General features: G+C 38.2%; 1 protein-coding gene across 1 annotated transcript in view; it reads left to right on the plus strand.

Moving 5' to 3' along the window:
• The window catches only part of LVRN (laeverin), a 68,161-nt gene that overhangs the window by 23,855 nt on the left and 30,153 nt on the right, over nucleotides 1-14,153 (plus strand). The window contains exons 5-11 of the mRNA XM_039543034.1: nucleotides 3,319-3,473; nucleotides 4,968-5,081; nucleotides 7,425-7,562; nucleotides 7,936-8,001; nucleotides 8,139-8,204; nucleotides 10,042-10,208; nucleotides 10,965-11,041. Coding sequence (XP_039398968.1) covers nucleotides 3,319-3,473; nucleotides 4,968-5,081; nucleotides 7,425-7,562; nucleotides 7,936-8,001; nucleotides 8,139-8,204; nucleotides 10,042-10,208; nucleotides 10,965-11,041 — 783 coding nt within the window. The remainder of the gene's footprint in view (nucleotides 1-3,318; nucleotides 3,474-4,967; nucleotides 5,082-7,424; nucleotides 7,563-7,935; nucleotides 8,002-8,138; nucleotides 8,205-10,041; nucleotides 10,209-10,964; nucleotides 11,042-14,153) is intronic.

Below are 14,153 nucleotides of genomic sequence, written 5' to 3' on the forward strand. Positions count from 1 at the left end.
TGGAGGCCATTAATGAACAAGGCAGACAAACATAGCTCAAAGTCCACCCTGTACATGAAGAACCACAAGAGGCTAGATCTTTTTGGTCATAAACCCTATGCTTCAGCCATACTTCAGTTCAGAATAGCAAACCATCTGGTGCTCATGACCAAATCCGACAATTCTTGTATTGAGCATCTGCCAGAAAAACATTGGGATCAGTTTAGATCTGTTGTACAAGAAGGTCAGCTTCTGGCAAAGACATAACTCCAGGCCCCCTTGGATGCAGCAGATACTGCAGCATGTTCTATTTTCATTGCAGTAGTCAGGAGAAGAACGCCTTGGTTGCAGCTGTCAGGCTTTCCAAGAGAGGTTCAGAGTACTGTCAAAGACCTCTCCTTTGACGGTTGCAAGCACTTTGTAGACTTGATAGATACATCTCTCCACACTTGAAAGGACTCAAGAGCTATGCTGCAATCCTTAGGGATTTGCACTTCTGTAAATAAAAGGAGATTTAATAGGACTCTGATGGCACAAAGAACACACCAAGCCCCATATTCAACATATTGTAGGCCCCTTGAACCTGCAGCCAAGAGACTAAGATAATAATAAAAAAATCCTCCTTCATCTACCACTACATCTTCTCAGCCATCCATGTCCTCCAAGCGACAGTTTGATGGCTTGGTCGAGAGTCTCAACCATCTAACCAACATAGTCTAACAGCTGCAACATCTTATCCCCTTCCCCTTCCTGTTTAAAGGTTCTCAACAAGATCAAACAAAATTGAGCCAGAGTCATATTGATTGCACCAACATGGCCAAGACAGAACTGGTATCCCTATTTGATCATATACACCTCTCACCCTTTTGTGGAGACTTCCGATCAGTCTGACCAACATCCTGGGTCAGTAGGCAAGAACACTTCACCCCAATCTGCAGATTCTGAATCTCCAAGCATGGTTCCTTGATGGTTCTGAGGAATCGAGATATCCTGTTTGTCAGAGGTACAATACATTTTATTAAATAGTAGAAAAGAATCTATCAGAAATACTTACCTCCAGAATAGAAAACGATATTATCTTTGGTGTAATAGTCATCAAATTTTGCCAACTCACTCTCCTCTTCCCAAGGTACTGGATTACCTATTAGAACTGAAAACATCAAGTCTTTCTGTGAAATCTATCAGGATTCATTTAGCATCAATAACAGCTTGTCACACACCCATAGGGGGTTTTGCACTCTTCTCTCACCCAACTATGGCAAAATTCCTAAGAGGTTTATTGAATATATCCCCACAAATCAGAGATCCTACACTGATCTGAGACTTGATCCTAGTACTTAATTGCCTTATGAAACACCCTTTTGAGCCACTAACTATGTGTTCTTTATTAGATTTCTCAACAAAGACAGCCTTCATGGTAGCAATCACTTCTGCCTGAAGGGTGGAAGAATTTGGGACCTTATTGACAGACCTCCCCATTTATGGTATTCACCGGAGAGAAAGTGTTGCTGTGAGCACACTCAAGGATTTTTTACCCAAGGTTTCCTCAGAATTTCATATTAAACCATTCATCTCCCTCCCCGCCCCCCCCAAACCACACCAAACTACTCAAGAAGCCATATTCCATATCCTAGATGTCAGGAAGGCATTAGCCTTCTAGCTAGATAGGACCAAACCATTTAAAAGATCTCCTAGCCTATTTGTATCCATTGTGGACAGAAACAAGGGTTTAGTAATTTCAAAACTGAGGTTGTCAAAATGGATCTCTGGTTGTAGTAAGATTTGTTACAACAGAACTCATGTTCAACCCCCTTCAAGAGTGATAGCACATTCCATAAGAGCACTATCTACCTCTATAGCCTTACTTAAGGATGTACCAGTTACAGACATCTGTAGAGTGGCAACTTGGTCATCTGTTCAGACTTTTTCTAATCATTATGCCTTGATAACTGTGGCCAGATCAGATGCTGCTTTAGACAATAGTTCTCTCTTCTGTATTGGACTGTTCTGAATCGCTCACCTCCTTCATGGGGGGATACTGTTCGGGAGTCATCTAAAGTGGAGCACCCATAGGGACACTACACCACATTTATTTTCTAAAGAAAAGTGCCTTTTCATTGGTTGATATAACCTATTAAAAGGAGAAATTACTCATCTTGTGCTGTAACTGGAATTCTTCAAGATGTGTGTCCCTGCAGCTATTCCACTACCCACCCTCCTTCCCCTCTGCTTTGGAGTCTCCCTTGTGGGTCTTAGCAGTGGAATAGGAACTGAGGGCAGTTTACCCATGCAGCCCCATATAACCTCAGTGCAGGGTGCGAGGATGTGTGGGGCACATGTGTGGGCTGAACAGGCACTGTTACCAAAAACCTCCCTTCAAAGGCACAGGTGTCCCTGAAGTGGAGCACCCACAGGGACATCCATCTCAAAGAACTCCGGTTACTGCACAAGGCGAGTAACCTCTCCTTTTAATGGTTCTATCAATCAATGAGAATGGACCTTCCTTTAGAACAATGGTTCTCAAACTAGGGCCGCCGCTTGTTCAGGGAAAGCCCCTGGCAGGCCAGGCTGGTTTGTTTACCTGCTGCGTCCGCAGGTTCGGCCGATCGCGGCTCCCACTGCCCGCGGTTCGCTGCTCCAGGCGAATGGGGGCTGCAGGAAGGGGCACAGGCCAAGGGACAATGGGGAATACAGGGAAAATGGACGTGGTGGAGTGAGACTTGCTGTGAAGAGAGGGAGAAGTTGTTTCTGGGGCAACTTGATCCACACAAAAGAGTGGAAATGAGCCTCTCTGCTCACCCAGGGATACAGAGTTTGAGAGAGAGCCTTTCTTATCAGTAGCCAGAATGCAGAAAGAGGGGGAAATTACACACCTAGAAACCAAGACAGAGAGAGAGAGAGAGAGAGAGAAAGAGAAAAGATGTCTTTTTCTGGGGCAAAAGCAAGACAGAGAAAATGGAGAGCCAGAAGTACTCAGGAATGGGGAGAGTTGAATCTACTCTCTCCCAGCAGCTGGGAGGAAAGTTTCTTTATCAATTATTTTAGTTCAGAATGTACTTTGGTACATGAAACTGTTGAGGGGCTTGGCTTGGACTTAGTTGATTTTTGTTTTTCTGACTGAAAGGGCGGCATCCCTAGAGAGGCATAGCAGTGTCATAAACAGTTAAAGACATGAAATAAAACAATTCCAAAAAGCGTTTTCTAGTTTATTGCAATGGTACAGCAGAGAACTACTAAAACTATATCTTGTAATTGCACATTGGGTAAACACGGAACAGTCATGTAAGCATTTTACTCTTGAAAATTTTAAAGATTTTTTTTCTGTTTAAATCAATTTAGATCTGGTTGCACTGCCTGATTTTAGAGAAGGTGCTATGGAAAACTGGGGGCTAATGATTTTCCAAGAATCAACCTTGATGTACATCCCAAGGGATCAATTCGGAAGCAAAAAGGCTATGATTTGCTTAATTGTTTCACATGAGATAGGACACCAGGCATGTGGTAAAACATTCGGTATATGTATTTATCTATGAAGTTTCTCTTTTCCAGTTTATGTAGATGCAAAGTCACTGTTTAATGTGGGAACATAGCGACTTACATGTAGGGGCATAACAATTGATGGTAACTAGAGGAAGGAATGCTACAGCAATAACCAAAACCATTTTCAGCTGGTTGGAAGACACTTAGGTTATAAATTAACTTGGCAGATCAATATAAAAAACAAATTCCAGCATGACACAAGAACCTCCACCCAATATTTATTTATCTTGAATGAAATTTATAAAATACTGATAACAGTATTACCATTATTTGAAAAGTTGACTCAGATGGGTTATGGATATACACATAATGTCTACTAATGAACCATTTGTTTATTTTCTTACAAGATACTTGGATACCATCCAAGAAAATACTCTAGGAATGAACATGGTATGCATATAGAGATAGATTAATGATTCCTGCAATGCATTGATGGGAGAATACATTCCATAAAGAATGTTAATTTTTAATGGGGATAGATTTAACTATCGAAGAAGGCAAATAGTGACTAGGCTATTGAACTATAGAATGAAGGCATGGTAAACACATTGTTATCTGTAGCTGGAACTGTTTACATAATGATCTTCAGAATTTAAAATTATTTGGTTTGCAATGATAAAGCAGTTTCACTTCATTTTTTACTATACTTCATTTAATAGTACTTTGCCAAGAGAAAGTATTTTAAAAAATAAAGTTAGCAAAAAGAGTTTAACTTGGCTAGTCCACGTGTGTTTATTGAGGGCCAGCAAAATAAATATTATTACTTAATTAAACATAGTTTTAAAATAAAATAAACCTTAAGGATTAACAAATAATATATAATGAAATCACAAATCCCCAAATGATATATCAGATTTTTGTTAAATGTAAACTGCCAACTATTAGTACATCACAGCTGTTGTGGAAGTTTTATTGCTCACCAGGGTATAGATTTGCTGATTTTGGAAGTGGCTGTTTCCCCAGTTCTGTTTATCATCTATTTGACAATTTCCTTTTGTTAAGAACAAGGAAAAACAAAATAATATTATTTAATTGGAAAGAAGCTATTTGGAAAATACTTTTGTATATTATTTGAGAAATGCCATATTTTCAAATTGTAGTCTGGCTTTCTCTGCTAGATTTACAGATTTATAAGTGACTGCTTTAATTTAAATAGAATGGAGAGTTGCTTAAAATCACTGTATGTGCTTATGTTATGAAATTTCAGACATAGGAATTTAAAAATATACAACCACTGACCTGCATCTGGGTGTCTTTTCTCAAGTTGTATCTTTGCACTACAGAATTTCTAACAACTGGAAAAAATTATAGCATTTGATTGTGATAATGTATACACATTAAATAAAATCACACTGTTCTCTTGATCATTTGTATCTGTTTAACATGAAGGAATGAAAGCAGCAGTTCAAAGAAATGCAATCTGAGACATTTTTTCTTTTCTATTTAAGTGGTTTGGAAATCTGGTTACCATGAATTGGTGGAATGATCTATGGCTTAATGAAGGATTTGCATCTTACTTTGAATACATTGGTGCTAGCTACATGGAACCCAGACTACCACTGGTAAGTACCAAAACTGAATATTAACGCTTTCCCCTTACAACCTACATTATTGCCCTGATCCAACACCAGGGATGTGCAGTCAATGGGAGCTTTCCTATTGACTTTAATGGTCTCATCGTCAGTTCCCGTATAACTTTAAATGAAAATAATATAGATATTGTGTATAGAGCACTGTGAATAACTGATTTTTCAGTTCTCTAGCTGTTCCAAAAAGTAAAAATAAAATTCAGTTAGGATCAAACAAAACATTTAATTTGACCTAAAACCTAATGTTTCACTTCATTTTAGTTTTTAAAACATTCTAAAATAAAATTGAAACAAATTCCTAAATGAAAAGTCATTTTGAATTAAAAAAAATCAACATTTCATTCCAACATTTTCTAAATGAAACCTTTCAATTTTTTCAGGGTTTTTTTTAACCAAAATAATTTGGCACATTCAGCATGAATGCACAAAATGTTTCAGCTGACCCAAATCTGCATATATATATTTTTTTTGTTGGGGAAAAAAAAAGTTTCAGCCAAAACATTTCACCCATCTCTAATGGTGTGTGTATATAATATAGAGACAAATGTTGGCTCACAATTGCATCTGCTCTTTCAGCAGCACAGAGATAACATTTCAGTATTTGCTTTGAATCAGTTTGTTACTATACATTCACTTTGAAATGGTATTCACTATCCCTAATTGATATAGGTGGGTTTGGTTTTATGTACTCTGTTTGTACATATCTATGCAGCTTGTAATAATCTTTCTGACACTCCATGTTGTATTACGTCAGATAATAGAACATAACATTTTACAATGTGTTTCATATATTCACAGTGATCCAACAGGATTAATAATGACTCAAAAATGCAAAGCTGTATATTTTTCTTTATTGTGTGAGGTGGGGCTACTCCACATGAATGATTTCTGGAAAGCTGTTGCTTGTTTAGGTTAACTATGTGGTGCAATGAATGTAATTCTCTCTCTCCTAGTTTAGTATTCTATATGCAAATGACTCCACAACTGATAACATAAATGTAAACTTCTCATGTTTGAGACTATGGAGACATTGATGACAACTCCATAGTTAAGGTTGTGCTGAATTTTTCTTCTGAAAACAGGATTTCATTCTCTGCTAGGGATGAAAATCAGTGTTTGTAATCACCAAAATTACCATTTGCTATTTAAGCTTGTGCTTAAATTAAGCCACCACTTAAGTACTTTGTTGAATTGGAAACTACTACGGGCATGTCAAATACATTCTCTGGAGAACTTAATACTACAGGAACGTATAAAGGGCTAAGTTTTAAGAATGAAGCCTTCGTCTCTTTTTTTGTAGATGGAGTTTGCCCCTGTAAAAGTCTATGCCTGTTACTTTGTGACACAAAATGTATTGCAAATCAAATCACTTAACATCATTAGTTATGTGTACAGCTACAGATTTGTGTCTGGAATCAGGTAATTGCAGGTACCTGCACTAAGGGTTTTCACCTAAAATTCAAATGCAGGTAAAAAATTACAAGCACAGATTGCATCTGCAACATTTCAAAATTTGGCTCCCAAAATTGTTTGGAAAATACAAAATAAATAGACATCTCTTGAAAGCCTGTCTCCTCCTATTTGGTACTGCAGGTATTCAAAGAGACCTGTAGTGTTTTAAAAACACATTAAATAAAAAAACACCTGCTTGCAGACCCATGTTAGTAGCTGACCGTCCGGGTAGACTTAAAATGACAAATACATGTTCAAAGAAAACAGATGAACACAAGTTTCTTCTTTACTTACCTGAATATGAGACTTGGCTTCAGGACTCTGGGGTGACAAGTCCATTAAAAATAAGGGAACTAAGCTGATTTACATCAGCTGAGGATCTGGCTCTCCACATTTGCTACCCAGTGACATCTGAAGCTCCTAAAACTGCACTCCTTTGGATGGCTATTGTGTTACTTAGTCTTTCAACACAGGAAACAGAGAACACTGAATGTGTCTTGCCAGATAAGTGAAGCAAAAACTGATTGTACTTGAAATGTAAATATATAATTCATTTTTACATTTTGCAAGTTTTGTCACATTTTATAATTTTTACATTTTTTCTTAAATCGTAAAACTTTAGTGCTCTTCATGAGACCCAAGCCTGCCATCCTTCTGTGTGCAGAACTCCCACTGCCTTCGATGGTAGTTCCCCCTTTGGAGTATTTGCAGGATCAGGGCCCCAACCCCCTTTATTCTGGGGGGAGATTGCTTCCTTTTGAGCGGGGAAAAATGAGCTGAAAAGCAAATGTTAGCTTGTATGTAGTCTGTGTGGTTTATACAATTGGAATTAATTGAAATGGGAGTCTATCTTTTAATTTTCAGAATAAATTCTTTTATTATCACATATTACAACCTGTCTTAAGGGAAGATAAAGCAGTTCGGTCATTATCAGCAAGAGAAGAAAAAATCAACGGAACATTTTCACTAGTTGGCCTATTTGATATCCTCACTTACAACAAGGTAAAAAAGAAAAACAAATATTTTGCTTTTATGTACTTTCCAACAATTTTGTAAAACACAGATTTAAAAAGAAGCAGCAAAACATTTTATTGCAAAACTTACAATAGTTTAGTTATCTTTTCTTCTAAGATTTAATTTCCATAGTTCTATTTTTTGTTTAGTTATAAACACAAGTACATTGTGTGTTGCAAAAGTATTCATCTACAGGAAAGCGTGAATATTAATGCATTTGCAATCTATATTAAGTATTAAAAGTCAAAATAGAAATGATCAGTGTCACTTATGAAAAATATGGCTTGAATATCAATCACTGAATGGTTAAAGTTTATTTAAATAATAACTCATATGTTCAAACATCTCTTTTGTTCCATAGGGGGCCTCCATTGTCTGGATGCTTTCCAGCTTTCTGACTGAGAGGCTGTTTATCAAAGCACTCAGTGTGAGTTTAGAAAACTAAACTTCTTCCTCTGGGTTTATAAGTTTGAAAATAACAGTGAGCATGAATGAGTTTTTCTTTTTCTGATTTTTTTTATTAAAGCTTAATGAACTCTGATGTTTATATTTGTTTCATTGCAGTCATACCTGAAAGCATTTTCCTTTTCAATTGTTAACCAAGATGATCTGTGGACACACATACAAATGGTACTTATCATGTCTTGTTAGTACTTTTGTTTAAATGGTTGAAATGGGCCAAATTCTGCGCATATACCAACTGTGGAACTTTGAAGTGGAATTTATCTACTCCTAGCCTAGTTCCTACACCCCGCCGTTTGCAGGCTTTTTGTGGCAGGAGATTTGATTGGAGAGATGAGGGATGAAGAGTATGTCTACACTGCAATTAAAAACCTGCAGCTGGCCTGTGCTAGCTGACTTGGGCTTGTGGGGCTTGAGCTAAGGGGCTGTTTAATTGTGGTGTAGACATTTGGGCTCATGTTGCAGCCAGAGCTTGGGACCCTCCCATCTTGCAGGGTCTTAGAGCCTGGGCTCCAGCCTGAGCCTGAACATCTACACCGCAATTAAATAGCCCCTTAGCTCAAACCCCGCAAGCCCAAGTCAGCTGGCATGGGCCAGCTGTGGGTTTTTAATTGCAGTATAGATGTACCTAAAGGGCCAGAAAGGAGGTCTGTGCACTTACAACCACTTGCCTCTGTCTACACAAACCTTTAGAGATTATTCTTGCTCCGAATAAATTTTGTCATCTTTCACTTGGCCATTTAAATGGATAATCTTTTCTCACAGAGAGACAAAGAGGGCGTGGTAATATATTTTACCGGACCTTGGGTTGGTGAGAGAGACAAGCTTTCGGGCTTACACAGGGCTCTTCTTCAGTCTAGGAAATATACAGCTAAATACCAAGTGGAGCAGATTTTTTTATCATAAGTAGTAAACACATATTTTAAGGGACCATTCAAGGTGAAGTGGCTCATTAACACCTCTCCAGTCATAAAGGGAAAGGGGAAAAAAGCTGGGCAGTGGGGATTTAAGTGGGTTATAAATTGTTGTAATAACCACCCCCCAGCTTTTTTCTCTCACCAACTGAAGTCGGTCCAATAAAAGATATTACCTCAGCCACCTTTTCTCTTTAATATCCTCGGGCAACACAGCTACAACAACACTGCGTATAAGCTTTTCTGATCTTTATTTCTGTGTAACTTTAAGATCTTTTTCTGTTATACTTTCACTTTTATACATAGTAAATATTTTTGCTCAGACAATATTTTAAATTTAGTTTATTTATCATAAGTCACTAAAGGGTCAGGATTTATTCATGTATATTACAATGAGGGCCCAACACTTCAGGAAAACTCCCCACTACCAGCACCTTTAATATTTGCAAAAATTCTGAATAAGACTGGACGCTAAGAAAACAAATATTAATAATGGATTTTTATTATAATATCTGTACCAAAATTACTGTGGAGAAAGATTCCATCATGCTACAACAGAGTCTTACCTTAAGAACAGAGGATCATATTCTCATATGGCATAAATTGTTGTAGGAGTATTGAAATCAATGGAGCTATGCCAGTCCCCACTAATTGAGAATCCAGCCCAGAATCAGTTGTCAGGTGTTACATTATTTATTTAATTAGTTAGTTTTCATAGTGTCTATCTTATATTCTAGGTGCTTCACATGAATAGAATAAACAAAATCCCATACAACAAATTGTGTCTATCATTAACCACCCAAAAGTGCAAATATATTGAAATGAACAAGAGAAAGGTAAAGAATCAAGTTACAAGAATTAGAAATGTCATTGCAATACTTTAGATTTCCCTAAAGAGTTGGGTCCTCTATAGGTTAGTGACAATAATGCTTTTTTCCGGTTAGTTACAATGATTCTCAATATAAAATACACATGAATGAAGATTAAGCAGTTATAATTTCTCAGATACATTACTACATCCCCCAGCATGTTGCTGGGATCAGTATAAATAAACATTTCATGAATGTTTCTAATTCAGCCCTTTCTTGAAGGTTGTAGATGCACAGAATGAAGTTCAGTTGCCAGCATCAGTAAAAAAAATAATGGACTCCTGGACATGCCAAAATGGGTTTCCAGTTTTAACATTAAATCTGTCCACCGGCATTATCAGTCAGGAACAATTTTATAATAAAAGGACAGAAAACAATACTACTTACAAGTATGTTTAGTTCATATTTTAGCATTTAGCATATGTTTACCTTTTATTGCAGAAAAATATTGCATTAGCATATTATGTTTTGAACAGCTGTTTGTTTTTTCCCCTAGAATTGTCAAATGAAATCCGTCTGAGGCATGAGTTTGAAGTGGTATTGCATGCAATTCCCTTTTCCAACGGATTACTTCCCCCTGGGTAGCAACTGTGCAAGGCCATTATGTGGCTGCAAAAGGCAGACACAGAGACCAAGATTTTCCAAAATGACTAACTCTAGTAGCAGTAGCTTTGGTGCCCTTTTGCAGAAGGCTGGTGTGCTGCTTAGTGAGCATTCGGGGTCTCTTGCCTGCACAGAACTCTTTTTAGCAAACATGTTTCTGAAAAAAGGAGTTTTACAGGTGCTAGAAAGGGAATGAAGAGTTAAGAGTAATGAAAAGAGAGAATGTAGAAAAATAAAATCACTGTTAGAAGAAGGAAAGTAATCCCCAGAGAAAGATTCTAGTATCTGAGGATCTGCCAAAGGACTATAGGCTAAATCTTGGCCCTATTGAATTTAAAGCCAAAACTCCCTTTGATCTTCAGTGAGACCAGGAGTTGACCCAACTTGAGTACTAACATCTGAAAAGATATAGTGCATCAGAGAGGGGAAAGGGACAGCTGGAATTTTAAGAAATTACTTGCAATTTTATTCAACATCAGTTTAGAGCTTGTTTCCTTAACTATAAAAATTAATTAAATTGTCCAATTTTGTTTTTTGTTAAGTAACACATGGATTGTTCCTATTTCTTGGATAAGAAATGGATCTGCACAACCCTTAGTCTGGCTAGATAACAGTAGCAGTAAGTAATGTTTTTGTTCATACATGTGTAAAAAACAAACAAACAAACAAACAGAAAACATGAGTTATATTTTGAATTGGATAAGAAAGGATAAAAAAATCAATAAAAAACTCCACATTAATCTGCTTTAGTTATATCGCATGTTAAAATAAGTACATTTTCAAATAAAGAAAAATTATGTGCAAAAATCTGTTGTAACTGTAAAAGTACTGTTTTAATCACACAATAAAATGGACATTGTGAGATTTCCATAACAACTAGAAATCTGCCATTTTGTACAGAGGGACAAACTCTGAGGTCCTATTCAGGTTTTACTCATTCCTTACACAGGCTGCTTCCACTGACTTCAGTGGGAGTTTTTTCCGGACTGAGGAAGGACTTCAGGATTTGGCCATTATCAAAGGGTCATAATCATATAATACCTAAATACTGTAAATAACTCTATAGAGTAACTCAAAATGCCACATTTGTACATCTAAGCAAACTGAAAAGGTGGTTTCAACAATACATAATTGAATTTGTTTATATCATTTTAAAAGAAGAGCAGAATTAAAATTAATCTTAAATGCAACTGCATATGCATCCTCAGTTATAAAAAGGTGCAATTCCTTTTCATTTACTATTCTGCAATAAGCAAGTACATTTAGACAGAGATAAGGGTATAATCACTGCTACTTTAAACAAAAAGAAGCTTTATTAGATTATTGCCATTCTAAAAGCTTAAATATTTGAAAGTTTGGACATTTTGAGTTAAGGTTCTAGAAACAGCTCTCATTCTAACCTTTACTCCACCACACTATGAACCTTCTATATGAGGCAGACACATGCTTCTTCAAATACTTTTTTCAGTTCCTCACTACATAATAATAATATCATATACTGTATACCTATGTCAGCTCTCCTCTGTCCTGTCTTTGGAGTGGGTGAGGTAAGGTCAAAAACTGTTTAATCTATTTTGAATAATGTGGCTATCAAAGTGAGTATCTAGCCACAAGTGGGTGGAGGAAGCAGATAAACAGAACAGTATTTATTCACCCCAGAGAACACTTGTACTTTTCAATTTAAAATTCAATAAGCCACTGCATGAGTGATAAATTAGCAAATTAGGGCTGTTGCAGGAAAGGGATGTTAAGTAGCAGTGCTCACTTTGAAGGTGCTATACAGAGTTCAGTGCTATGGATTAAACTTGTTGTAGGATTAAAGAAAGGCTCCACTTCCTCACCCATCAACCTGTCACACATTCTCTATGTGCAGCTCTTAGAATGACCAAAAATCCCCATGAATTAACATTTGGAGCATTTGTCTGAAGAAAATAAAATACTGCACATATTCAGTACTCCCTTTAAAAATATTGTAACCAAATGTCTTCAAATCTATCAAAGTCAATAGGCCTCATTCAAGGCTACTTACACACCAAGTCTGAAGTTTTAAAACAAAGTCAATTCTGATTTGCTGTACCAAAGTTCAAAAGAAAGCAACTGAATGTTTTCTTAAAAGGTTTTCTTAAAAACACTTTTTTGCACAAATCACTCAAATAGCTAAATTAATTGTCATGAAATTTCTCCTGCACTTACTCCCTTAAAATAGAAATCACTTCTGGGTGACACCAACTATAAAAATTTTAGCTCAAAATTGTTTCTTGGGAATAGATTAGGCAGAGGCCACTCAATACAATCTGCTACTCTATGGGTATGTCTACACTACGAAATTAGGTCAAATTTATAGAATTCAGTTTTTTAGAAATTGTTTTTATACAGTTGATTGTGTGTGTCCCCACATAAAATACTTTAAGTGCATTAAGTCAGCGGACTGCGTCCACAGTACCGAGGCTAGCATCGACTTCCAGAATGTTGCACTGTGGGTAGCTGTGGGTAGCTATCCCACAGTTCCCACAGCCTCTGCCGCCCATTGGAATGCTGGGTGGAGATTCCAATGCCTGATGGAGCAAAAACGGGTGGTTCTGGGTACATGTTGTCGGTCCACCCCCCACCCATGAAAGCAACAGGAAAAAATCATTTCTGACCTTTTTTCCTGGGTTACCCATGCAGATGACATACCATGGCAAGCATGGAGCCCGCTCCGCTCACTGTCGCCATACGTCTCCTGGATGCTGCTGACAGACGCGGTACTGCAGTGCTACATAGCAGCAGCTCCTTGCCTTTTCAAGTTGGCAAAGATGGTTACCAGTCATACTGTACCGTCTGCTGCTGTCATGGGTGCTCCTGGCTGGCATCGGTGAGGTCAGTCGGGGGCGCCTGGACAAAAATGGGAATGACTCCCCACGTCATTCTCTTCTTAAAGTTTTGTCTTATGGAGATTCAGTCCTGCCTAGAATATCAGACAAGCCTACTAAAGAACCACAGATGCAAATGGCCGCTCCGGGTCAGAGCCCCAGACATCCCGCAGAAATGATGAGCTGCATGCCATTCTAGGGGGTGCCCGTAAAACAACCCCACCCATTGCTTCCCTCCTCCTCCACCCCTTGGCAGTTATCCCCCCATTTGTGTGATGAAGTAATAAAGAATGCATGAATTTGAAACAACACTGACTTTATTGCCTCTGCAAGCGGAGATCAAAGAGGGGATGGGAAGGCGGTTGGCTTACAGGGAAGTAGAGTGAACCACCATTCTGTGCTTGCTCAGCCTATAGTTGGATTGCTCCTTACTACTGTCCAGGTTTCATGAGCCATGGAGCAAGGGGCAGGCTGGGTGTGACCGTGCGGTGCTGCCGACTGGGAGAGCAGCCTGAGGCAGAAGCCTCCAGCTCGCATGATATTCCAGGGAGGACTGAATCTCTATTACACAAAACTTAAAGAGAGAATGACCTGAAGTCATACCCATTTTTGTTCAGGTGCCCCTGACTGACCTCACTGAGGCCGGCCAGGAGCACCCATGTCTGCCCAGGCGCCCCCGACCAACCTCACCAAGACCAGCCAGGAGCACCCACAGGACGATGATGACAGCTACCAGTCATACTGTACCCTCTGCCATCCACAAGGCAAGGAAAGGGGATGCTGCTGTGTAGCGCTGCAGTACCGCATCTGCCAGCAGCATCCAGTAGACATACGGGTGACAGTGAGAAAAGGTGAGAAAAAATTTTTTCCCGTTGCTTT

The sequence above is a fragment of the Mauremys reevesii genome, linkage group 6, assembly GCF_016161935.1.
Source record: "Mauremys reevesii isolate NIE-2019 linkage group 6, ASM1616193v1, whole genome shotgun sequence".
In the NCBI taxonomy this organism is placed as follows: Eukaryota; Metazoa; Chordata; order Testudines; family Geoemydidae; genus Mauremys; species Mauremys reevesii.